The 26,530-nt window shown below is 44.3% G+C and overlaps 1 protein-coding gene across 1 annotated transcript in view; it reads right to left on the bottom strand.

The window, feature by feature from the left end:
• Positions 1 to 26,530, bottom strand: part of LOC102456507 (uncharacterized) — an 84,019-nt gene that overhangs the window by 31,028 nt on the left and 26,461 nt on the right. The window contains exon 2 of the mRNA XM_006134607.5: positions 10,248 to 11,245. Coding sequence (XP_006134669.4) covers positions 10,248 to 11,245 — 998 coding nt within the window. The remainder of the gene's footprint in view (positions 1 to 10,247; positions 11,246 to 26,530) is intronic.

Genomic DNA, 26,530 nt, shown 5'->3' with positions numbered 1-26,530 from the left:
TTGCAGCAACTTAGCAACAAGGAGACCATGGTGCATCATGGGAAATTTAGTCCGGCCAGGTAGCCCCATCCACAGTGTAGAATGATGCTTTATAACCCCAGACTTCAGCTCATGTGAGGCACAAAAATACCATTTCTGAATCAAAGCTTTTAAAGGAAAAATTACGGGTGGTATTTTTTTCTGAAATTGTAATTTTCTGTAGAAACTTTTGAAAAGGCAACTTTTTCCCAGCCCAGACAGACTTTGCTGAAGTAGCAATAGCTACCTTTAATGGAAAGAACCAACGTGTAGAACTATGAGCTAACCCATGGGTGGCCAATAATTTCAGAAGTGGCTGCGGGCCAACCCGGAAAGGGTGGGGCCTCGGGCAGAAGGGGCGGGCTTGAGAACTACCGTGCTGGGTAAGGTAATCTTATTTTCTGAACCAGCTGCAGCTAGTAAGAACAGTTTAATGAAATTATGAAACAGATTAAGCATTTTAACTTTCTCGTGTTAGTTTATCAAATTTCATTTTAAATAAAGTAAAATATTATGTCCAACACAAAAGATTTCCATGTATTATTTATGGGATGGATGAGGAATCCTTTTCAGGTCTGGGATCACTGACCCACAAAAAAATCAGTTGGGGACCACACAAATGAGAAGCAAAATCTCCTCCAAAACCCCCCAACACTCACTAATGTGGCCCCAATTGAGACACCTCACTCCTCTGGTGCCCCAGCCTCACGGGGTAAGAGGAAGGGAAGAGGGAAATTGAGGTTCAGGGCTTCCTATAGACCAGATTTACTTATTTTTTCGGCCCTCCTTAGGCTCTGGGGTAGGGACAAAAATGAGGGGTACGGTGTGCGAGACAGGGCTGCCAGCAAGTAGGATAAGGATGGGGTGCAGGATCTGTGAGGGAGCTGGGGTGCAGAAGCAGGTTGGGAGTAGGGTGTCTGGCCAGGTGGAGGGAGCAGGACAAGGGAGGGTGCAGTGTGTGTCTAGGAGAGAAGATGCAAGAACAAGGGAGGGTGTCGGAGAAGGTGAGAGTGCTGGGTCTTGGAGGAGAAGGTAGTGATGGGATTGGGATGAGGGTAAGGGGGTCTGGGCATGAGGGGAAACCTTACTCGGCTTTGTGCTTCCTTGCAACAACAACTGCAGCCACACTGTCCCAGCTGCCCCGGAGTGAGGTCCTGCTGCCGCGGCCATGCAGTCCTGGAGACCAGAAACACCACTGCCACAGCCATATGATCAGGGGCTGGGCCAAGGCCATAGGCCACCCGAGAGGCTGGAGGTGCTGCTGCTACAGCCACACAGTTGGCCCCAAGGCCACAGGCTGCCCTGGAGGCACTGCATCCACAGGCCGCCCCAGTGGTGTCACTACAATAGCTTGGGGCCAGCCTCGAAGGCACTGCAGCAACATGGCCTTAGGCCATTCCGGAGGTGAGGTGGTGACGCCACTATCGTGGCCAGGAGCCACCCCCAGAAGCAGCCACGGCAGCAGCACTGCCAGTCTCCAGGTCCAGCCCCAGATCTGTGGCCCTGTTGAGAAGCCTCAGACCCAGCACTACCTCCTCTCCAGCAGCAGCACAGGGGGTGGACAGGTGGGGCTAAGCTCCTTTCCACCCTCAGTGGGGCCTGTAATTAGGGGATGGGGCCTGTAATTGCCTCTCGGCCCAGATCAAAGCCCAAGGCGGGTCGGATCTAGCCTGCTGAGAGGTTTTTGCCCGTTCCTGGGCTAACTAATGGTCAATGACATGCAGGCAAGGAGAAAGGGGCTTCTTGGGTTCTGTACCCAGCACAAAGCTGCAGCACTTGGCAGATAACCATTCTGTTTTTAGAACACTCTAAAAGGTCAGTCAGATTCCCCAGAAACATATTACAGCAGTCAGAAATGCTACCTGGCAACCAGTTGGTCAGTCCTGCTTTATATCCTGTCCAGTCATTATGTGGGTCTTGTGTTGGATGAAATACGGCAACTTCATTTCTGCCCACCAGCTGGCAATACAGGGAGGGTATTAACCTTTAAATCAGTGTCTGTGGGGAAAGGTGGGAGTAAAAGGCTTCCCTTCGTGTGAAATAGTTGTAAATTATGGGGCGATAATAAGAATCAGCTCTTTGGCAGTGTTCACCAATATAAAATGCCACTTCCCCATGAGCTGCAACCATTGAGCAAAAGTCTTATTGCACTGGGCATGATTAAAATTAAATAAGGTGAACATGTCTCTTGTTCCTGGGGGCTTGAGAAAGAAAATAACCCCCCTTGCTACTCAAGCCAGGCCTCCTGGCCAAAAGTAATTAGAATTATTGGCCATCTAACAACTGACTCTTTCATTCCCTCCCCAAACACTAAACAAAAGCAACAGTGTGGCAGAAACTTGGAGTCTCCCCAGAGAGCTTCACTCTGGCTGAATGGACTCAACCTGGGCTGGCACTGCAGATGACTCCAGTGCCAGATGATGCCGGGTGCCAAGCCTGTCCCGTGTCATTTTACCATTGGCAAGGCAGAGCCTGCTACTTCTAGCTGAGCAACAGTGGCAGCTTAAGAAAAGGGGATGAGGTGGGGAAAGCATAACACAGCTAATCTTCCACTTGCTCCAATATCAGAGCAGCAGGTGGAGTGGAGAGAAAGGGAGGCAGAGGACAAGTTTAGAAAACAGTCTTCAGGTTTATTATTAGTAGCTTCTGTTGAGGTTTCCTCTGCAACAGCACATTCCAGTCAGAGCAAGTGTAATTCCTCTGAGAACTAATCCTGTTTCTGAATGTCCTGCCTCATCAGAGAGCCTCCTAGAGTGGTCTCTTACCTGTGCACTAACTGGATGCTCTCAGGGACAGTATCTGCCATTATGGGCTGTACAGGACATTGCCATAATTTCTGTAAAAAACCACCTTGTCCTTAATTTTGAACTTTGGTATGCTCTGGGTAATGCATAGCTGCTGGAACTATGGGTTCTGGGGGTACAGCTTGTAGTGGTCTCCATCATAGAAAGTGTTTATGGTCAGGTCCAATGGCTCTCAGCCCCCCTGCTGTAATTCGGTGGCCAGCTTCATTATAGAAGATAGATCTAAACTGATACCCCAGATCAAATCCTTATAACCATGTAGCAGGCACTTCTCCACATAATGGGCTCAGGAAGGACTCTGAAATTCAAAACCACCTTTTTAATCAATCTAGATTTGACCTTTCCCCAAACTCTGTAGTGTGGGCATGTTCCTTCTTATTTTCCCATCCTTGATTTGGAGTCAGTCCCCCTCTCTCTTAAATTTGACTGATAAACATTTCCCGGAGAGAGAACCAAAAAGGGGGCTAATTTAGGCCATAGAAAATTAGAAGTAAGTTTGGTGGTCTCATTCTGAGGCAAATTTCTGATGTGCTTAATGGCTATCACATAATTTTACTCCTCATCCGCATATACCAATATAGGTGAATAGCACTGGAAAGCTCTTATCAAAATAAGCCCCAGATTAATATACTGGAGGTGCATAGACAGAACAGGAAGAAAAAAAATCTTACAGAGCATCTGCCAGTACTATATAAATTGGCTTAATCAGCACTGTGAGACCTCACTTTCACAAGCATCATGTTTCACTCATGCATACGAGTTTGACAAGAAATCAGCATATGCTCAAAATAGCCTATCCCCTGAAAGACAGGGAGGAAGAGCTGCACATGAGTACAGATAAGCAAGATAGGAAATGGCTTTAAAAATACAAATCTACAGCCTAACTTAAAGAAGGCAATTTTCCCGGAAACCACATCAATGCAAAGATGCAGGAGTCAAGCTATCTGGGACAATTATTTCCTGCAACTTTAGTTCAGTAAGCATGATGAGATACGCTCACAATAACTATATTTTAAAGAAATTAAAATTTTGTAATTCATGTGTTAGCATCCAGCTAATTTCCCATTTTAAAAACATCCTGGTTGGAAAAGCCAATTAAAACACAGTCTGCCTCTTACCATCAGAACCATATCTGTTGCAACTGTATCTTTAAATATAGGGTTGCCTTTCAAAACAGGCTTAGTGTTTTCAAGTGGTCTGAAAGCCAAATCCATGGTTTACAACCCTCACCCATTCGTGCTGATTATTATATTACACCTGAAGAAGTTCCACTGAAATTATTGGTAGTACTTAAGGAGTAACATTCTACTCAAAATGAGAGAGTACTGTATTGGAATGTGGCCCAATATGAGCTGTAACTGCTATTATAGCAAGGGAAACAATTACAAAAAAACCTGGCAAGAGCTTAAAAATAAAAAAAAAACATATGTAGACTGTAGTATTTTTCTATTGTATACAAACTATTTAAGAGCAGGCAAAACTGTGAAGTCTAACTTTTGTATTAATTGGGGTCCTTTAAGATGGACTATGTCTAGATATGTGTCTAACTCTTAAAGTGTTGCAAGATTTAGTTTGCTAAGCAATACAAAATAACAGCTGGATTCTGAAGATGGGAATGTCCATTTATAGCAGAGAAGATTATGTTTAAACCTAATCACCTTGTGTATATCTGTTTAAATGTAGTGTGGCTGTCGAATATACTTTGAATCTATTCAGCATATCCAGGGACTCACCCTCCAATAGGAACACAATAAAAGTAAGTCTTATCACAAATTCTTGAATATTATCAAAAGCTCTTTGAAAATTTTGCAATCTTAAGGAGACATTTTACACACACACACACACACACACACACACACACAGTTAAAAACATTAAAATGTTTCAAAGTCTATACAACTGTAATTTGGCCCCCTTTGCCATATGCATGGTAATGATACAATTTTTAATTACATGAGCATATGACTTTTTTAACTATATTGTCAAGATAGCCTTGCTCTGATGAGGAATCAGAGATGTGCAGTAATGGAAACTGTCTCCAGGACCCTGGCTTTGTTTGTTACAGAAACTGGAAGGTATATCATCATGAATTAGGCAGAGAATTTCAAGGGAAGAAGAAAAAAGACAGTTTCTTATTTAAGATAGTTGAATGCTGCTCTGGAAATCTGAATTCTGTTGTTGCAGAGGATCTGTACAAGGAATACAATTTGTTGGACTTTTTTTGTCACAACCAAAATACCTTGCAAAAAAAGCTAGATTTCAGATAAGTTTATTTGGATAAGGGAGGAAATCATACCAAAATTTTGTTTCATTTTCAATTTGTTAAGAACAAAAAGAAGTTTCTGAACAAAGAGATTTTGAGGAAAAGCAGAAATAAGACTAGATTTTTCAATTTCAATATGCAGCAAAAGAAAAAACATTCTTCTGCAGGGCATAGAATATTAAACCCACTCCAGGAAGAATATGCTACTTGTTATAGGATAACACTGATATGCCTCCCACTTGATAGAGGAGGCATGAGTCAAAGGTTTGATGACCTATATAGAGCTATTTAATTTAATCCCTATTTTACTAATTAATTTGGGATTTTGAGGAGTTCATAAAAATCTTAGTTCATAAGACAACATCTCAAAATTACAGTGTGTCCAGACCATAAATTGCAATATGCTGTCCTTCATTGTTTTTTTCTTATCACTCAAACCACTGCAAATTAGTGCGCTGAAGGCATCAGAATGTGAAGGCATATTGACTTGCTTGTCATCAATATTACTTTTATTGTGGCTTCCTCCCCCATCAAGGAAAAATGGTTTGTATAACTGATCATTTATATGGGGATTCATAAAGTTGAGGTTCTATTGTAGCTTCCTATAACTGTTACAGGCCCATCCAAAGAGCAGCCAGGCATGTGGCACTCTGAAATGTTCTGAAGTTCATTCTGACTTTGGTGTCCCTTCGGATACTTATCATTCCTAAACAGTCATCCACCTGCTTGTTGTACAACATTAATCTAAGAATAGAAAAAAGATAATAGAGCAGAGAAAGAAAAATAAACACTGATAGAGGTGACTTGGGTTTGCTTTAGTTCTCAGATAACTCAAAAAATTTTAATGGTTGGTTAAAGCAGGGACCTGGGAACTAGAAATCCTGAATTTATCTTGGTATAAGGTCTTCCTCCAGAAGATTAAATGACACAATGTGGTCCTTAATCTCTGTTCCCCAATTTTCCCTATCTTTAAAATGAGTATACTGAGATATACTTACCTCATAGGAAATGTTAGAATTAAATGTTTTCATAACATTTTGAGACTCTTGGATAAAAGGTGACAGAGAAGGGGGAAACTATTATTTAATGTAAGTAACTTTATCATGATTACAGGCAGTCCATGGGTTACGCGGATCGGACATACGTCGGATCCGTACTTATGAACGGGACTTTTCTCGCCCCGGAGGACGGGGGCGGTGGGACCGCCCAGACGCGCTGCGGTCCCGCCGCCCACGTCCTCCGGGTCGAGAAAAGCTGCTCCGCGTCTCCCTGGTCTGCTGGGGGGCCCCCCAGCTGCTATAGAGGGAGTCCCAGCAGACCAGGGAGACGCGGAGCAAAGCCGCAGAGGACCCGGGTGGTGAGACCGTCCAGACGCACCACGGTCCTGCCGCCCAGGTCCTCTGTGTCTTTGCCCCATGTCTCCCTGGTCTGCTGGGGGGGTCGCAGGTAGTGTGCCTCCCCCCCCACAGCAGACCAGGCTTTTCTCGCGGACGCCTGGGGCAGAGCAGCTGGGGCACTGCCGGTTGGTCCCACAGCGCCGCTCCTCGGCACTACTGGACCAACCCGGCAGCACCCCAGCTGCTCTGCCCCAGGCGTCTTGATTCAGCCGCTGCTGAAACTGACCAGCAGCGGCTGAATCAGGACGCCTGGGGCAGAGCAGCTGGGGTGCTGCCGAGGAGCGGCGCTACTGGACCAACCCAGCAGCACCCCAGCTGCTCTGCCCCAGGCGCCCCCAAGTCAGCCGCTGCTGAAACTGACCAGCGGCTGACTACAGGAAGCCCGAGGCAGAGTTGCTCTGCCCTGGGCTTCCTGGAATTAGCTGCTGATCAGTATCAGCAGCAGCTGACTTGGGGACACCTGGGTAGAGCAGCTGGGGTGCTGCCACCGGGTTGGTCCCCGCAGCGCTGAGGTGCGGCGCTGCGGGGACCTACCCGGCAGCACCCCAGCTGTTCTGTCCCAGGCGTCCAGATTCAGCTGCTGTTGAAACTGATCAGCGGCTGATTCCAGGAAGCCCGGGGCAGAGAAACTCTGCCTCGGGCTTTCTGTAGTCTGCCGCTGGTCAGTTTCAGCAGCGGCTGAATCTGGACGCCAGTCCTGACTTACGTACAAATTCAACTTAAGAACAAACCTACAGTCCCTATCTTGTACATAACCCGGGGACTGCCTGTAATGTCGCCTTAAAACTTTAGTGACAGTTATAATTAAAATATAGAAACAATATCCATGCTGACAATACTTAGATTGGACACTACTGGGGAGAGGGACTAGTATTTTGTTGTGTGTCTGTGTGGGTGCATAGCACAATGGAGGAGTTCTGATCCAGGATTGGGGGTCAAAATGCATTACTTCAGTTCAAATGAATACTCAAAAAAGCTTCCAATCCCCCCACTTTTTCTTTGAGAAAAAGATAATGGAAAGTAAGTGAAAAGGAAACAAATGTACAAAATTGAAGATATACATGGCACTTGGCATTGGGTTCATACTTATCAGCAGAAGCAAGTCAGAAGTTTAGGTTAAATTTCTGATTCTGATCTTCTTGTGCCCAGGATAGATGAGTACACATGCTAGCTGCTCAGGTATTAAAATGGAGACTGCAATTTAGATATTGGCATAGAAAGTATGCTTATTAAGTTTGCAGATGATACCAAACTGGGAGGAGTTGTGACTGCTCTGGAGGATAGGGTCATAATTCAAAATGATCTGGACAAATTGGAGAAATGGTCTGAGGTAAACTGAAAGAATTGGGCTTGTTTAGTTTAGAAAAGAGAAGATTGAGGGGGGACATGATAGCCGTTTTCAGGAATCTAAAAGGGAGTCATAAAGAAGAGGGAGAAAACTTGTTCATCTTGGCCTCTGAGGATAGAACAAGAAGCAATGGGCTTAAACTGCAGCAAGGGAGGTTTAGGTTGGACATTAGGAAAAAGTTCCTAACTGTCAGGGTAGTCAAATACGAATAAATTGCCCAGGGAGGTTGTGGAATCCCCATCTCTGGAGATATTTAAAAGTAGGTTAGATAAATGTCTATCAGGGATGGTCTAGACAGTATTTGGTCCTGCCATGAGGGCAGGGGACTGAACTCGATCCTTCCAGTCCTGGTATTCTATGAAAACAGCTGCCAAAAGAATACAAAGCCAAGGCTATCATTTTTTGCAGAAATACCATACTACAATAATATTAGTAAATTATACATAGTATTAAGAAATACATCAGACTGGAATTTAGCCATATATTTTTCTGGTGGTCAGTTTATCTAATCGGGTTTGGTTCTGAATTAAATAAAGTTAAAAAAAATCCCTCGTTGTACTTTTCACCATGGCGCACCAGTTATATTTCAGATTTCAAGGCAGGCTCTGTCTGAGAAGTAGGGATGTCAACCAATAAGCCTAGGCTTATCAGTTAATCTTGTCATTACACACATTTCCTACCCTCCTGCTGGCTTTGTATCAGAGGCAGCAAGAGGTGGGGGATCAGAAGCTTGTGCTGAGGGAAGCCAGCTTAAAAGCAGATTGTGCTTTAGGAATGGGAAGGCTTCCTTAAAGCAGCCTCTGTCTGCTTCAGGCCCAAGCTCCCCACAGACAGAGGCTGCTCTGCCTCTCACAGTGTCAGTTTAAAACCCATCTCCCTGCACAGATAAGCTCCCTGCCATCCCGCCCAGCTGCCTCTGATACAGAAGCAGCAGTGTAGAGTGACAGCAGCCCCTGTCTGTGCGGGTCTGAGCTCCCCATGGACAAAGGCTGCTCCCATGGAGGAGGGGATGGGGAAGGCTGCCACAAAGATGCCTCTGTCCGTGGCAGTCTGGGTTGGCCACAGACAGAGGCTTGTCCCTGGCAGCAGAGCCCCTGTTCTCAGATGTACAAGGTCCCTCTGGACAGAGGCTGCTCTGTGTCTTACGGTACCAGTTTAAAAACCAACTTCTCCGTGCAGACCATGTGCCTGCTGGCCCATGCTGCTGCCTCTAAAGTAGAGGCAGCAGTGTAGGGTGGCAACAGGCCCTGCTGGTGGGGGGGCGGAGGGAAGGTCTAAGCTCCCTGCAGACAGAGACTGCTCCTACGGTTACCAGGTAGGTTTAGAAAAAATACCGGACACACTTGATGGGGGGAGGGGACTGCCCGGGAGGGGGATGGGGCTGTCTCGGAATGAGGGGTGGGGGCAGCATGGCTGGCCACAGGAGATGGGGGAACGATGGGGGGAGGGGCTGGGGGATGGGGAGGCAGGGGCAGCATGGCTGGCCGGAGGAGATGGGGAGGGGATCGGGGCAGCACGGGTACATGCAGATCCCGGGGCACTGTCAGTCCCATGCACAGTCCTGAGAAGCGCGAATGAGTCCGGCTGCGGCTCCACCACGCGCTCAGGAGCAGGGACAAGGCTTTTCCTCCTCCCCAAGGCATCAGAAGCAGCCAGGACTCCCAGCACCGATTGCACCCCGCCTCCCAGCCACTCCCCCAGCCACTGCCATGCTTCCATCCAGCACCCAGCCAGAAATCCAGGAAATACCGGACACTGCACATGTGCAGTTTTGTCTGGATTTTTTTACTGGACAGAGGGCCCAAAAACTGGACTGTCCAGTAGAATACCGGACACCTGGAAACCCTAACTGCTCCACCTCCCACGGTGCCAGGTGGGAGCTGGTTTGCTAGGGGAGCCAGTTTAAAAATCAGCTTCCTATGCAGACTGGCTGCCTGCTACCTCACGCTGCTGCCTCTGATACACTTCCCGTGGAGCAGCTACTGTCTGTAGCAAGCCTGGGCCCACTGCAGACAGAGGGTGGTCCAGCAGCCCCTGTCCGCGGGGGTCTTAGCTCCATGTAGATAGAGGCTGCTTTGCAGCAGCCCACACTCCCTCCACAGCAGCCTCTGTCTGTGGAGAGCTCAGACCCCTGTGGACAGGAGCTGCTGCCACCCCTACTGCCACCCTGCACTGCTGCCTCCCCTCAAGGACTGGCTCCTGCCTTGTACCCAAGCTGCTTTCTCTGAGACAGACACAACAAGGTGGAATGACAGGGGACTCCTCAGGAGTGGGGCCAGAGTGCACTGGCTGCTGGACCCAACCCCTAGACTACTGAATAGTCATGTTACTGATAAGAATTAATGAGGTTTCACGACTATTCAATTACCCGATATCTAATATCCCTACTGAGAAGTTTAGATCATCAAGAATTTCTTACCTGCAAGTTATGCAGAGAGTAGACAGAAGAACCAGGGCAAAGAAAACTATTCCAGTTATTATTGCCAGCATCATTGTGCTTTCCTTTTCATCCTGCATCACTACATCCAGGACATTAGTTTCTGTGATGTTCTTGTATTCAAAGAGCATTGCAAAGCCCCTCCCACGGTCTGTGGTAGTTATGAGCTCCATAATTACCTCTACCATCTCCAGAGAGGAACTGAAGACCATGGTCTTGTTTAAAGGCAAGTTTGTGCCACAGAATCGAGAGGAAAATGTGATGAGGTCAGAAACATATAATACATCATGGGGACACACATCTGCAGATAACTGCTGGGTGGTGGATCTAATGTTTGGTAAGACAGTTGATACAGTCTGACTCTGTCCACTGTCCTCATCTCTCCTTCTAGCAATGTGGTGGGCAAGCAGGACTTTCCTTTTCAAATCTCTGTTCATCTCTAGACCACTGATATCTTGCTGCACAACAGTGGTACTGCCAGCCACAGTGAATGGCAGTCCATCTGGATGCACCTTTGCTATTTCCCTAGGTTCTTCCATCTGTCTGAACGGTTTTTCTTCATATGTTTGTTTGTATTCTTCTTTTTTGGAGGTAGTTACGGGGAATCCATCATAGTGGCCAGCAAGACTCTTTGGCTGGGCTCCTGAGCTGCTATGTTTCTGGCTCGCCTTTGAGATTTCTGCCAGACCAGAGGTTTGTGTAGTAGCAAGAGCGCTGGGACGGTCAGAGTTTTCTTCAATAGGAAACATCTCTTTATTGTTTCTTTTAGAAGAAGAAAAAAAGTCATCCCATGGGTCTGGAGCTTCATTTGAGCTCTCAAATACATCAAAGTCAAGAATTTCCAAGATAAGATGGGTTCTAATAGGAATGAAAAACTGCCAAACACAATGTGTCCCTGGGTAGTAGTTATTTGGAAAACCTGGTGATAAAATAAGGCCTCTTTCCATGGATTCCAGTACTGCACCACAGGAATAATATACCTATGAGAGAAGGAGAAATAGACAGACAAATAAAAAGCAAATTGAAATTAAAAATCACGTTTTAAAAAAATTGATGCGTATTAGTGCTGTAAACTAAGGAGATGATACTGCTACATCTACTATCTTAAAAGGACCTATCTTCAATTCATTGGCATAAAACATCCCTTAAGAAATGAAAATTCATAAAGCTTTTAAAAAGCCAATCTTCTACATTCACCATTTGGAGCATTAATATTTAATACATTTTTGGAAGTGTATGGTGCATGTCCAGTCTCCCTTTAAGTGACACATGTTTCAGATGACAAAAGCTTTCATAGCATCAGTGCTTGTGACAGAGAAGGCAAAGTGACTTCTCTCACATACTTCTCTGTCACAGCACTTTCATTCTAGATTCCTCCATAGACATAGGGAAATCTCACCTCCACCTTGGGCAATATTCTTGAAAGGAAGAAAGTTCATAAATAATCAGATCACCAGTCAATGTCTAGGAGGCATGTATTCACTAGTGTTACAGAAAAAAGGATTTTTTTAAAATGTAAAATGATTAGTCATTTTGGCCTGTTATCTGTTCAAACACAAAAGGAGCTTGGCAGAACAACAGACAAATCTGTATACAGGCAGTCCCCGGGTTACATGGATCCGACTTACATCGGATCCCTACTTACAAACGGGGTGAGGCAACCCCGCACTAGCTGCTTCCCCCCAGCAGACCAGGGAGACGCGAAGCTAGCGCCCCGCCCAAGCAGACCCGGGAGACGCGGAGTGGCTTTTCTCAGCAGACACCTCAGCTTGAGAATAAAGGACTGAGGGAAGTGAGGTGTGGGAGAATAAAACTGAGCTCTGGAGAAATGTTTGGCTAGAGTTTCCCCTATAATATGTACCAGTTCCAACTTACATACAAATTCAACTTAAGAACAAACCTACAGTCCCTATCTTGTACGTAACCCCGGGGACTGCCTGTATAATAATAACAATGTCAAAACATTCCAGATTTTTATTCTTGTTCCTCTTCCTTTGGTTCGCTGAAATTTTAAAATCATTTCTTTGAAATTCAAAGAATTATTAAATCTCCTCAAACCGTCACCAATTTTGCTCTCCTTTCCACATTTCCAGCACATGAATAAATGACTTTCTGCAGGTACTTTCAATTTTTTGAGCAGTGGAAAATGAAGGTGGGTCGAAGTGGGGAAAGAGAGAGCAACAATATTTTATGCTGGAATGAAAATATTCCATGGCCAGATTTAAATAACAGTCAAAATCTGTTCTTATCCTGGATCAAATGAAATAATTATTTAATAATAATAATGTAATATGATTTTATCATTTGGGTTAAATTAAAGCATCAAGTCTCACGTGATTAGTTTATTTATAGAAATGAAACTCTGCACATCTTCATTACCTATGCTCCATGCAGGCCTGATCATCTGTTCTAATTGTTATTACTGTAAAGTTGTTTACATGGGATTATATGGTGATTTGGGGAAAAATTAGCTTATTCATTCTTCTTACAACCCAGTCACTGGAGTGTTCTACAAGCGTCACCTGAATTGGCCACTCTTTGGTAGAGCCCCAATATGAATTAATCTTTTATTTGAATTTTACGAAACGTATGAAAATTGCTAGAGGCAAATAGGCTGTGTCTACATTGGCACCCTTTTCCGGAAAAGGGATGCTAATGAGACACTTCGGAATTGCAAATGCCGCGGGGGATTTAAATATCCCCCGTGGCATTTGCATGAACATGGCTGCCGCTTTTTTCTGGCTCAGGGTTTTGCCTGAGAAAAGCGCCAGTCTAGACGGGATCTTGCGGAAAATACAGCCTTTTCTGGAAGATCCCTTATTCCTACTTGAAAGTAGGAATAAGGAATAAGGGATCTTCTGGAAAAGGCTTTATTTTCCGCAAGATCCCATCTAGACTGGCGCTTTTCTCCGGCAAAACCCCGAGCCAGAAAAAAGCGGCAGCCATGTTCATGCAAATGCTGCAGGGGATATTTAAATCCCTCGCGGCATTTGCAATTCCGAAGTGTCTCGTTAGCATCCCTTTTCCGGAAAAGGGCGCCAACGTAGACACAGCCATAGTGTTTATCTTGGATCTGAAAGATCACTGGCCTAAGTCTACTTGAAGTGGCCACGTGAAGTGAATTAATGGGCTCCATCTAAGTTCTACTGAACAACTTGGACATCACCAGAACAACCACTGTCAGATGCCCTGATTTACAGATGATTTCTCATCTCAAAAAGTTGGCAGAAGAACTGTGTCTGATTTTACATACAATATAACAGTTCAACAGTCATTGAACTTTCAGTCCAGTCCTGTCCATCCAGCACTTTTGACAACTTCATCCCTTTTTCTCTCAATTTTGGCTTGTATGTGTTGTTCTAGGTGGATTGTGTTTCTCCTTAGCAGAAACCCCCATCAGTGAAGTCTCAGACTAAAAATCAGATATTCAAAAAGATTTCTTTTGATTCCCAGAACTACCTGATGACTGTAAGTTGACTCCAATATGTAGCTGAAGGATTGCTGAATATCAGCAAGTAAAATGCATTTCACTTTAAATTGCAAAATTATGCTAAAATAGTCACTTACGCGGTGCAAGCATTTATTTGCTATAGCCTGGATTCAAAGCTCTGTCATAGAAGAAAGGCAACAAGAGACAGAATATGCAAGACCGAGCTACGAATAAAAGATTCCTGAAGAAGAGACAAAACAGATGCATTTATAATTCACAAGTGAACGACTAATAAACCTTTCAGTGAATTTGAGTCATCTGTTAAGACAGTCACCACATTTACCATGTTATAGAGTCATAGACTTGCAGAAACAGGCAGAGAATTTGTTTGATACATTTTATTTCCAATCTTTCCAGATTATAGGATTTATTTTTTAAGGTTGTGAAATGCCCAACATCACTCAGATAAAGTGCATCTCCTAAGAAGATTTTAGCATATAGTCACAGATAGGGAGGGAGTCTCACATCAGTCTTCTGAGTTTTCATGAAGAATATTACACAGAAGAACTGCTGTAGCAAAAAAGAGCCATCAAAAGATACCTTAGCACAATGAGAATGGAGAGGTCACAATTTGGATTACTTATCCCCACCAGCCTATGGAACTGAGCAATCTGCTCAGACAGATGAAGGTTCCAAAGGATGAAGTGAGGAGAATAGCTGGCATCAGGGGTCAGTGAATGGGGTTTGATGGCTTCTAGGCTCAATTATGGGAGTTCCTGTAAGTAGCAAGAGTTATGAAAAGAAAAAGAAAACCAGGGAAAAGGCGAATGGGAAGATACCCCGTACCTAGTAAGTGTTCAGAGCATCACTGAACACAGTTATAGAGAAGGTACCTGGAGTGTTGTGGGTTGTTCATTACTTGTAAGTGCTCCCAGAGTCTCATAGTTTTTAAAATGCCATTGAAAGGCTAATTCTCAGTTCACTGTGGCCAGGAATTACCCTGCTTACTTCTTGAACTTAGACAGTTACTCTACACAGATGATGAAAGTATACATGTGGGCTGGAGAGGCCAATTTACACACCTGAAGAGTGTGCCAGGCCCAATGAAACCAGTTAGGGAGAGGTGTGGTGGAAGTAGAGGCAGAGGAAGTTTAACCTACAAGAAAGCTGTACGAAGAAACTCTGTAATCACTTCCTTGTTAGTATCAAGTGAAGACTCCAGAAGGAAACAAAGTTTGCTCTTGCAGGTGAGGAGAAAGACCAAGGCAAGACTTGGTAGGACATCCATGGAAGGGACAGAAAGTAGTCTGCTGGAATAACCCTGATAGCCTTTCCAGTAGTCCCTGGACTGGAACTCAATGTAAACATCAGACCTCAGTTCTCCTGCTTCCCACTCAGAGAGATAGAGTACTAGAAAAGGAGAACCACTATGCCACTCACAGCTGACAGGAGGGCAATACAGAAGTCAATGCAGTTTTCTACAAATGGTATTATCCTGACTAAAAAAAATATATCTTAATGCTTCTATCTAAATCCATGGTACACCCACATCTTGAATACTGTGTTCAGATGTGGGTGCCTCATCTCAAAAAAGATATCTTGGCATTGAAAAAGGTCAGAAAATGGCAACAAAAATAATTAGGGTAGGGAACAAGTGCCACATTAGGAGAGGTTAATAAATCTGGGACTTTTCAGCTTAGAAAAGAGGAGACTAAGGAGGGATATGATAGTGGCCTGTAAAATCATGATTGGTATGGAGAAAGTGAGTAAGGAAAAATTATTTACTTGTTCCCATAACCCAATAACTAGGAGTCACCAAATGAAATTAATAGCTACCAGGTTTAAAACAAACAAAAGGAAGTTTTTCTTCATGCAGCACATAGTCAACCTGTGGAACTCCTTGCCAGGGGATGTTATGAAACCAGGACTTTAACAGGGTTCAAAGAAAGAGCTAGATAAATTCACAGAGGATAGGTCCATCAATAGATATTATCCAGGTTGCTCAGGGGTTGTGTCCTTAGCCTCTTTCAGAAGCTGGGAACAGGTAACAAAGGGTGAATCACTTGATGATTACATGTTCTATTCACTCCCTTTGGGGCAGCCAGCATTGGCCACTGTCAGAACATACAGAAGACTGGGCTAGATGGACCTTTGCTCTGACCCAGTATGGCCGTTCTTATGTTCTAAAAAGGAGTCTTTTTCATGTTTCCGGAACAGAAGTATAGTGATTGTAATGGCAGCATCCCATGATACCAAGATAATATATTTCCTTATTTCACTTTTTAGAAACCTGTTGGAAGCAGAAATCTTTTCCCTTATTTAAAATACAAGTTCAAGATATTATTCTGGGCTGCTAAAGGGTGACTTACTAACTTTTGGCTCCAGAGAAATCAGGAGGTTGAGGCTTAGTTTTGAGTTATATGGATTCTACAACGGGATACAGTTTTGTGTAATATGAGATAGAACAAATCTTACTCCTACTACCTTGAATAAACCACTCTAATAACACTGTCTGAACAATGTAGGATTGCTCTACACTGTGAAATCTATAACAAAACAAGAGCTTAATATAAGTTAGATTGGTCATACCTTAGTGCTTAACTGGCATTGGAAAAAAGAGATAAGATGTCAGCTAAGCCCTGAATGTACAATAGCTGCCCTTCTGTCAAACTTCCACAAATTTCAGATACATGAAGGGGGAGATTCCAGTACTAGGATTAAAAACAGTGATGCAGAATCTGAGTATTTTCACCACATAATTTGAGTTAGTTACAACAGTCCTGGAACAGAGAAGGTCACAAATGACAAGCTGTCAATCCCGTTCAGAAATCTCAGGCTGAATTGATGTTAAAGTCCCAGGATGCAACTCTGCCCCAAGAATGACCTCTGTTTAAAGGAACTTAACTAAAGAGCAAATTCAGCTGTTCTTCCACAACGCTCACAAATAGTCTATCTTCCTTCAAAGACTAAATGTGGTGCCCATGCTAATAACTGACTTGTAAAACTATGTGCAACAATGCCACCTAGTGATGCCCACCAGAACAATGCTTTCAGGTGGCCACAAGTAACTGAATGTGGAACTGCCACTACTCTCCCCTTTGAGAGACTCAAATATCATCTAGCTACACTAGCATCATCTCAGCAAGAAACCTACTGTCAGCCAATTAAGCATATTATAATAGAACCCCCTGCCTTATGATCAATTTATACAACATTCAGACGTTGATTGCTCTAGTAAAATCAGTCACCCAAGAGAGATGCATGCATCAGAAATGTACAGAAGCCAAATCTCCATCTTGCTAAGACAATGAATTTCACAAGGCATTTTTCATGTGGAAGCCAGGTCATTCTAATTATTAGTATTAGCTCTAACTGATACTCCCACAAGCCACAACTTTTTTACCAGCACTCAAATGGCTCTTCAACACTGCTGTGAATTTTTTCCCTAAAACTTTGGAATTTTTTTTAACCTCAAAATTGAATCACTTCCAATCCAGTTCCTAAAGCCAAAATTGTACCAGTGATCAGTGGAAATAAGTAGCAAAAATGCCATGCAGCAGTGGGAAATGGCTTATGGAAAGTAAGACTTGAGTCAGCTGAATGGTCTCCAGAAGAAATAAATTACTATACACAAAGCTTTCCTGTGATTTCTATAGCTTTACCATTCATGGACCAAATCCTGAAGTTCTTATTTAGGCAGAAGCCCAGAATGAGGTGTTGCCAGCAAGTTAAAGGAATGTGGATTGGATAAATGGACGGTAAGATGGATAGAAAGATGGCTAGAAGGCCGGGCCCAGCGGGTAGTGATCAACGGCTCGATGTTAGGATGGCGGTCGGTTTCTAGCGGAGTGCCCCAAGGTTCGGTTCTAGGACCGGTTTTGTTCAATATCTTTATTAATGACCTGGATGAGGGGATGGATTGCACCCTCAGCAAGTTTGCGGATGACACTAAGCTAAGGGGAGAGGTAAATACGCTTGTGGGCAGAGATAGGGTCCAGAGTGACTTAGAAAATTGGAGGACTGGGCCACAAGAAATCTGATGAGGTTCAACAAGGACAAGTGTAGAGTCCTGCACTTGGGATGGAAGAATCCCAAGCATAGTTACAAGCTGGGGACCAACCAGTTAAGTAGTAGTTCTGCAGAAAAGGACCTGGGGGTTACAGTGGATGAGAAGCTTGATATGAGTCAACAGTGTGCCCTTGTAGCCAAGAAGGCTAATGGCATATTAGGTTGCATTAAGAGGAGCATTGCCAGCAGATCCAGTGATGTCATTATTCCCTTTTATTCGGCTTTGGTGAGGCCACATTTGGAGTATTGTGTCCAGTTCTGAGCCCCCCACTACAAAAAGGATGTGGACGCATTGGAGAGGGTCCAGCGGAGGGCAACCAAAATGATTAGGAAGCTGGAACATTTGACTTCTGAGGAGAGGCTGAGGGAGTTGGGTCTGTTTAGTCTGCAGAAGAGAAGAGTGAGGGGGGATTTGATAGCAGCCTTCAACTTCCTGAAGGGAGGTTCCAAAGAGGATGGAGAGAGGCTGTTCTCAGTAGTGACAGATGACAGAACAAGGAGCAATGGTCTCAAGTTGTGGTGGGAGAGGTCCAGGTTGGATATTAGGAAAAACTATTTCACTAGGAGGGTGGTGAAGCCCTGGAATGGGTTACCTAGGGAAGTAGTGGAGTCTCCATCCCTAGAGATGTTTAAGTCTCGGCTTGACAAAGCCCTGGCCGGGTTGATTTGGTTGGGATTGGTCCTGCCTAGAGCAAGGGGCTGGACTTGATGACTTTCTGAGGTCTCTTCCAGCTCTATGGTTCTGTGATTCTATGACATCAGTGCAGTTGCATATAGTAACTCCAGTTCTGACAGAACTGTGCAGATAGTATGAACTCTTTCCATTCTCGCAAGCTCTGAATGATCACAAAACAGGCAAATGTCAAAGTGAAGCAAAGGATCAAGTGGTTTGTGCCTGGTCACTCATCCTTAACTCATGAAGACAAAGTGTATTTCATGTTCTCTGTAACAGGTAAATCAATGTGAGGTTGTTAATGTCTATATTTTTGGGTACTGCATGGGATCAGGGCTGGACTGAGCCATTGCGGCGCCCTGGGAACATAGTTTAATTTTGCATCGGGTTGGGAGAGGACGCTTGTGCAGCCCCACCCCCGCCCAGCGTGTAGGGGAGGGCGCGCGAACCTGGCGGCGGCAGGACACACATGCCTGGCCCGGCCTAGCTCAGCTACCACCACTGGCATGCAGCCCGTGGCCGCCCAGGGAGGGGCGGGCCAAGCCTGGCCATGCAGGGCCCCGCGGCTGCAGGGGGTTAGGGCACTGATGGCCGGTGCTGCGGAGGTTAACGCATCCCCCGTCCCAGGAGGCTGCTGCAGGGTGGCCACTGGGAGCTGCTACAGCCCCTTACAGCTGCTCAGGCGCCCCCCATAGGTTGGCGGCCCAGGCAGCTGCCCAGCTAGCCCATGCCTTAATCCGGCCCTGCATGGGATTTTAGTTAAATATCTGCAAAGCCTGCACTTAGGTGAAGGGAATAGACCTTTCAAGATGTCCTCAACAAGTACTGGGTGACGACCTTTGGCTGACAAGCTAGGTTAACCAAAAGAAGGCAGGGTAAAGGAGCTTGGATGTATGAGCTCTGCCCACGCACAAGTGAGAATGAGGTAGTATAAGTGTCACAGAGGGAATAAAAGGAGGCCATTGTAGCATGTAGCTAGTAAGAAGGGTGTGCAAAGAAGCATATTAGTTTCTGAGCTGTAAGTTCCAAAGGGAAATCCAGGTGATCGGGGGAGACATAAAGGTAAGCGATTAGCTCATTTCTAGCAAGAATTGTGTTTGAGCTCGATTCTAAAAACCATGCCAATACATTTTCCTTGTCTACACTAGATGTAGGGAACTGCTGCTATCTGTAGCAGTCATTGCACATAGTTCTCCCAGCATAGCAGGAAGGATCCAAAAATAATCATTTTTAAAAAGGGGGAGGAAGATACAAAAAAAGAGAACCCCTCCTCCTGATGTTTGTGTAGTTTCTCATTTTCAGATCTCAGATTCCCTATCTTGGGACCTCTCCAATGTAGTTTGTTTTCTTTTATATTTACTCACCCAGAAATATCAGCTCCCTTGGAAATGCACCAAGAAGCACAGTGAAATTCTGCACAGAGAAAACAGAACACACACACTACTAAAGTTTTAAACAAACACAGAAAAGGCAATCCAAGTTATTGGTAATGATAATCTACTCTTTGCCCTTCCTGTGACCAAAAACCTAGGAGTCCCAAATAACTTCTTTTTCCTCTAGATCAAAAAAGTGCTACTACAGGCAGTCCCCGAGTTACACGGATCCGACTTATGTCAGATCCGCAGTTACGAACGGGGTTTGCTGCCCGTCTCCCTGGTCTGCTGGTTTCCAGCAGACCAGGGAGACGGGCAGCAAAGCCGCGGAGCACGCGGGCAGCGGACAGCCCAGACGCGCCGCAGCTGTCCTGCTGCCGGCGTCCTCAGAGGCTTTGCTTCCCATCTCCCTGGTCTGCTGGAAACCAGCAGACCAGGGAGACGGGGAGCAAAGCCGGGGAGCACGCCGGCAGCGGGACAGCCGCGGCGCGTCTGGGCTGTCCCGCTGCCCCCGTGCTCCGCGGCTTTCCTCCGGACGCCTGTGGTACAGCAGCTGGGGCGCTGCCGGTTGGTCCCGTAGCGCTGCTCTGGGCGCTACTGGACCAACCCGGCAGCACCCCATCTGCTCTGCTCCAGGCGTCCTGATTCAGCCGCTGCTGGTCAGTTTCAGCAGCGGCTGAATCAGGACGCCTGGGGCAGAGCAACTTGGGTGCTGCTGGGTTGGTCCAGTAGCGCCGAGGAGCGGCGCTACTGGAGCAACCCAGCAGCACCCACGCTGCTCTGCCCCAGGCGTCCCCAAGTCAGCCGCTGCTGAAACTGAGCAGCGCTGACTACAGGAAGCCCGAGGCAGAGTTGCTCTGCCCCGGGCTTCCTGGAATCAGCCGCTGATCAGTTTCAGCAGCAGCTGACTTGGGGACGCCTGGGGTTCTTAGGTTGAAGCTGTATGTAAGAACTGGCAGCCAGAGTCAGCCTGTTGAAACTGATCAGCGGCTGATTCCAGGAAGCCCGGGGCAGAGCAACTCTGCCTCAGGCTTCCTGTAGTCAGCCACTGGTCAGTTTCAGCAGCAGCTGAATCTGGATGCCAGTTCCGACTTACATACAGATTCAACTTAAGAACAAACCTACAGTCCCTATCTTGTACGTAACCCGGGGACTGCCTGTACATAAGTTCTAGCTTTCTGGAAAAGGTCTCACATTTCTGTTGTGTTTATTCACAGATCCCAGTTACAGACTGAGCAAATGAACTGAAATGTCACTTGGCTCTGTACAGGCTAAATAAATGCAACCTCTTCTCAAACCTTCACCCATCTTGGTTTTATATGCGGTGAAGAAGGAATAGGGTTGATTACTCTACAACTGGTCACCTCCTCTAACTTTTCATAATGGATATTATTACTTTCCCTTCCAGGAAATTATTGTTATAGCTTTGCTTTGAACAGAATATGAAGAAACCAATAATACTTAACATTAGGGGTAGAGAAAGGCAAAGGGAAGATACACATGCACAGACTTAGGGTATGCAGTATTGGAAGGCCCCACCCAGAAATTCAACTAGTACCTTGTGCTGTTCTATCCATTTTGGAAAGAGACTTCACTTTGAAGCTTTGGTAATTTTTCCACAGTGAGGGCAGAGAATATTGCATGGGGTTTCTTTTATGTGTTTGTTTTTAAAAGTGTCTCTTCCAGGAACAGCAGCCTGATCCTTCTCAATACAATAAGAACCATCTGAGACCTATAGGATCTATAGTCATACTGCAGCTAGCTCAAGAAGTGCTATAGGAGGGTGCAATTAGGATCCACTTTTGTCAAAAAACCTATCTTAAGAGCCAAGGTTTTCATGTTTGGTTGCCTAACTTTGGGTACCTGACTTGAGGTTCTGGGCACCTCCAGCTCCCATTGAAATCACTAGAAGTTCCCAGATTGTGCCACACCAAGGCCAAAATGCAAAGTTTCTAACATGTCTTATTTTATTCTGGGGGTGGGGAAGGGGATAGCGGAAGGAGGTGACAAATGCCAGGTCCCTTGGCCAGGTAGAAAGACTGGCTCCATGCTCCCAGAAAAAGCAGGGCCTAGGACAGAAGGGGTAGTGGTGGGAATTAACCTCACCCTGGCCAGTCCTTCAGTGCTGCTAGGAGAACACTGCCTGGGACTCTAGTAGCTATTTAAGGGGCCCAAAGCTCTTGCAGCTGTGAGCCTTGGGCTCTTTCAGATTGGTGGGCCTTAGGGCAGTTTCCCCATTTTTTGTCCCCGATTGGCAGGACTGCCTTCTCTCATCAGTGTAATCTTCTACGTCTGTCTTTAAATCCCAATCTAATGGCTTGTACCTACAGCAAAAAGTTACTGTAGGAACACAGATGGATGCCTCAGACAATGTCTACATGAGAAAATTGGATTGGCATCATAAATGCTGAAATATTAGCTGGTGCAACTCCTTCCCTGTCCTCCCTATGCTTTTGGAATGCCATGAACAGCTGATTCGTGGCATTCAAGTTCTGGGAGGGAAGGGGATGAACAGAGATGGGGTGTACTCATGGCAGGAGGCAAGGAATAGGCAGGATAAGAAGAGGAAAGATAGGAGCTTAGGGAAAAGGGTGGTGTGGGGGCAAGGCCTGGAATAGACAGAGAGGTCAAGAACCCTCCAGCAAGATGAAAAGTTGACGCCTACGGTTGACATAACAATGTTGCACAAGAATGTGAAAAATCCACATTCTTGGATGACATAATTAAGCCAACCTAAATATCTATGTATACCGTGGTAGGTCAATGGAAGATTTCTTCCTTTGACCTAGCTACCACCTTTCGGAGAGAGGGATTACTTATACCAACAAGGAGTTTACATTGCAGCAGCTTGAAGTTTTGAGTGTAAACAAGTCCTTGGTTTTGTTGTCGAACTTCAGTGAAGTCTCGCTATTCAGAAATATAAGCTTGCTACACTGACTCTTCCTCACCTAGCCAATTTTCCTCACAGCTCTACAAAAGCTCTAACTATCTCTTTAGGATTCCCCCTCCCTCCTGTTTTTAGAGCCACACACAACTTCAAATGTTTTTCAGAAAGGAAGGAGAATTGACAATTGACCTGTGTGGATCCAAAATTTGCCTGTATATAATCCAGACTTTGGTTAGTAAAAGCTTATTTCCACACATGGGTCAAAAATAAGAGCAGTCTTCTGATCTATGAGGAGATTTTTTTAAAATTAAACGTAAGTTAACCTTGAACATGCAAAATGAGAACTAACTTAATCAGTGAGCATGGGAAGGAAAATCTTTTTGTTATTATGACATGCTGGCAGCTGATTATCAGCAGCAAAGCATGCCAAGTTTAATATTTACAGTCTTTCTTGATAAAGAACTAAGCCAGCTCCAGCTCCTGCCCAGAAATCTGGGAAAACTAAAGGCATCTTTCCAGGCTGCCTGTAACACACAGTACTTCCCCAATGGCAAGCATTTAGAGTCTGTGTAGATATAAACAAAATGTTTATGGGGAAAAGGAAACAGTCATAAACTTGGGAAAACACAATGACAATATACAGTACAAATGCAATTAAAGAGTAAGAACATGAGGACATAAAAATGAACATACTGAGTCAGACCAACGATCCATTTAGCCCAGTATCCTGTCTGCTGACAGTGGCCAATACCAAATACCCCAAAGAGAGAGAACACAACAGGTAATTCTCATGTGATCCCTCTCCTGTCGCCCATTTCCAGACAAACAGAGGCCAGGGACACCATTTCCACACTTCCTGGCTAATAACCATTGATGGACCTAACCACCATGAATATATCTAGCTCTTTTTTGGACCCTGTTCAAGTCCTAGTCTTCACCACATCCTATGGCAAGTAGTTCTAGAGGTTGACAGTGCGCTGAGTGAAGAAAAACTTTCTTTTGTTTGTTTTAAACTTGCTGGCTATTAATTTTATTTGGTTACCCCTTAGTTTTTATATTATGGGGGAAAGTAAATAACTTCCTTATTCACTTCTTCCATAAAGTGATGATTTTATATCTCTCCCCTCCTAGTCTCCTCTTTTCTAAGCCTAAAATTCCCAGTCTTTTTAATCTCTCTTCACATGGGACTCATTCCAAATTCCTAATAATTTTTGTTGCCCTTCTCAGAGCCTCATCCAATGCCAGCATATCTTGTTTGAGATGAGGCGACCACATCTGTATGCAGTATTCAAGATGTGGGTGTACCATGCTTTTACATAGAGGCAATAAGATATTCTCTGTCTACCCCTTTTTTAATTATTCCTAACATTTTATTTGCTTTTTTGACTGATGCTGCACACTAAGTGGATGTTATCAGAGAACTATCCACAATGACTCCAAGATCTCTCTCAAGTAATTGTAGCTAAATTAGTCCCAATCATATTGTGTGCATAGTGGGGATTATTTTTGCCAATGTGCATTACTTTACATGTATCAACATTCAATTTAATTTACCATTTTGTTGCCCAATCACTTAGTTTGGTGAGATCTTTTTGAAGCTCTTCACAGTCTGCTTTGGTCTTAACTATCTTGAAAAGTTTGGTATCATCTGCAAATTTTGCCACCTCACTGTTTACCCATTTCTCTAGATCATTTATATTTATAAGTTGAATAGGACTGGTTCCAGGACCAACCCTCGGGCGACCCCACTAGTTACCTCTCTCCACTTGGAAAACTTACCATTTATTCCTAACCTTTGTTTCCTGTCTTTTAACCAGTTATCAATCCATGAAAGGATCTTCCTTTTTATCCCATGACAACTTACTTTACTTAAGAGCCTTTGGTGAGGGACCTTGTCAAAGGCTTTCTGGAAATCTAAACTTTAACTACTGGGGATACCCCTTGTCCATATTTTGTTGACCCTCTCAAAGAACTCTAGCAGATTAGTAAGGCATCATTTACAGAAACCATGCTGACTTTCCCCCAACAAATTATGTTCATCTATGTGTGTGATAATTTTATTCTTTACTATAGTTTCAACTAATTTGCTCAGCACTGACATTAGACTTACCAGTCTGTAATTGCCAGGATCACCTCTAGAGCCCTTTTTAAATATTGGCATCTCGTTAGCTATCTTCTGTATCATTAGGTACAGAAGCTGATTTAAAGGATAGGTTACAAACCACAGTTAATAGTTCTGCAATTTCACATTTGAGTTTTTTCAGAAATCATTGGGTGAATGTCATCTGGTCCCAGTGACTAGTTATTGTTAAGTTCATCAGTTTGTTCCAAAGCCTCCTCAAAAGGAACCTCAATCTGGGACAATTCCTCAGATTTGTCACCTAAAAAGGTTTGGGAATCTCCCCAATATCCTCAGCTGTGAAGACTGAAGCAAAGAATTCATTTAGCATCTCCACAATGACTTTATCATCTTTGATGGCTCCCTTAGCATCTCAATTGTCCAAGGGCCCCATTGGCTGTTAAGCAGGCTTCCTGCTTCTGATGTCCTTAAAACATTTTACTATTACTTTTTGAGGTTTTGGTTAGCGGCTCTTCAAACTCCTTTTTGGCTATTCTTATTATATTTTTACACTTAATTTGACAGAATTTATGCTTCTATTTTCCACAGTAGGCTCTGACTTCCACTTTTTAAAGATGTCTTTCTATATCTCACTGCTTCTTTTACTTACTTGTTAAACCATGATAGCACTTTTTTGGTTTTCTTACTGTGTTTTTAAATTTGGGGTATACATTTATGTTGGGCCTTTATTATGGTGTCTCTGAAAAGTTTCCATGCAACTTGAAGAGATTTTACTTTTGTTACTATCTCTTAATTTCTGTTTAACTGACTTCCACATTTGCATGTAGTTCCCCTTTCTGAAATTAAATGCCATAGTGTTGGACTGCTAAGGTGTTTTTCCCACCACAGAGATATTAAATTTTATTACATTATGGTCACTATTTCCAAGTAGTCCAGTTATATTGATCTCTTGGACCAGATCCTGGGCTCCACTTAGGACTAAATCAAGAATTGTTTCTCCCCTTGTGGGATCCAGAACCAGCTGGTAATTTTATCTCTGCATCCTGTCCTGAGGTGATGTGTACCCAGTCATAGAATCATAGAACCATAGAGCTGGAAGACACCTTAGAAGGCTATCAAGTCTAGCCCCCTGCCCAAGGCAGGACCAATCCCAATTAAATCAACCCGGCCAGGGCTTTGTCAAGCCAAGATTTAAACACCTCTAGGGGTGGAGACTCCACTACTTCTCTAGGTAACCCATTCCAGTGCTTCCCCACCCTCCCAGTGAAATAGTTTTTCTTAATGTTCAACCTGTACCTCTTACACCGCAGTGTGAGACCATTGTTCCTTTTTCTGACATCCATCACTACTGAGAACAGCCTTTCTCCAGCCTCTTTGGAACCTCTATTCAGGAAGTTGAAGGCTGCTATCAAATCCCCCCTCACTCTTCTCTTCTGCAGACGAAATAGTCAATATTGGGAGAGTTGAAATCCCCTGCTATTGAGTTTTTAAAATTTGATTGCTTCTCTAATCTTCCTTAGGATTTCATAGTCACTATCACGGTCCTGATCAGGTGGTCGGTAATATATCCCTACTGCTATATTCTTATTATTGGAGCATGGAATTACTATCCATAGAGATTCTATGGAACATTTTGGCTCGTTTAAGATTTTTACTTAATTTGATTCTACGTTTCTTTCATGTATAGTGCCACTCCGACATCCGTATGACCTGTTCTGTCCTTCCAATATATTTTACCATGTATGATTGTGTCC

This window comes from Pelodiscus sinensis, chromosome Z, assembly GCF_052426305.1.
Source record: "Pelodiscus sinensis isolate ZL-2025 chromosome Z, ASM5242630v1, whole genome shotgun sequence".
Taxonomy (NCBI): Eukaryota; Metazoa; Chordata; order Testudines; family Trionychidae; genus Pelodiscus; species Pelodiscus sinensis.
The sequence above is the reverse complement of the archived record's forward strand: the minus strand, read 5'-3'. Positions and strand labels throughout refer to the sequence as shown.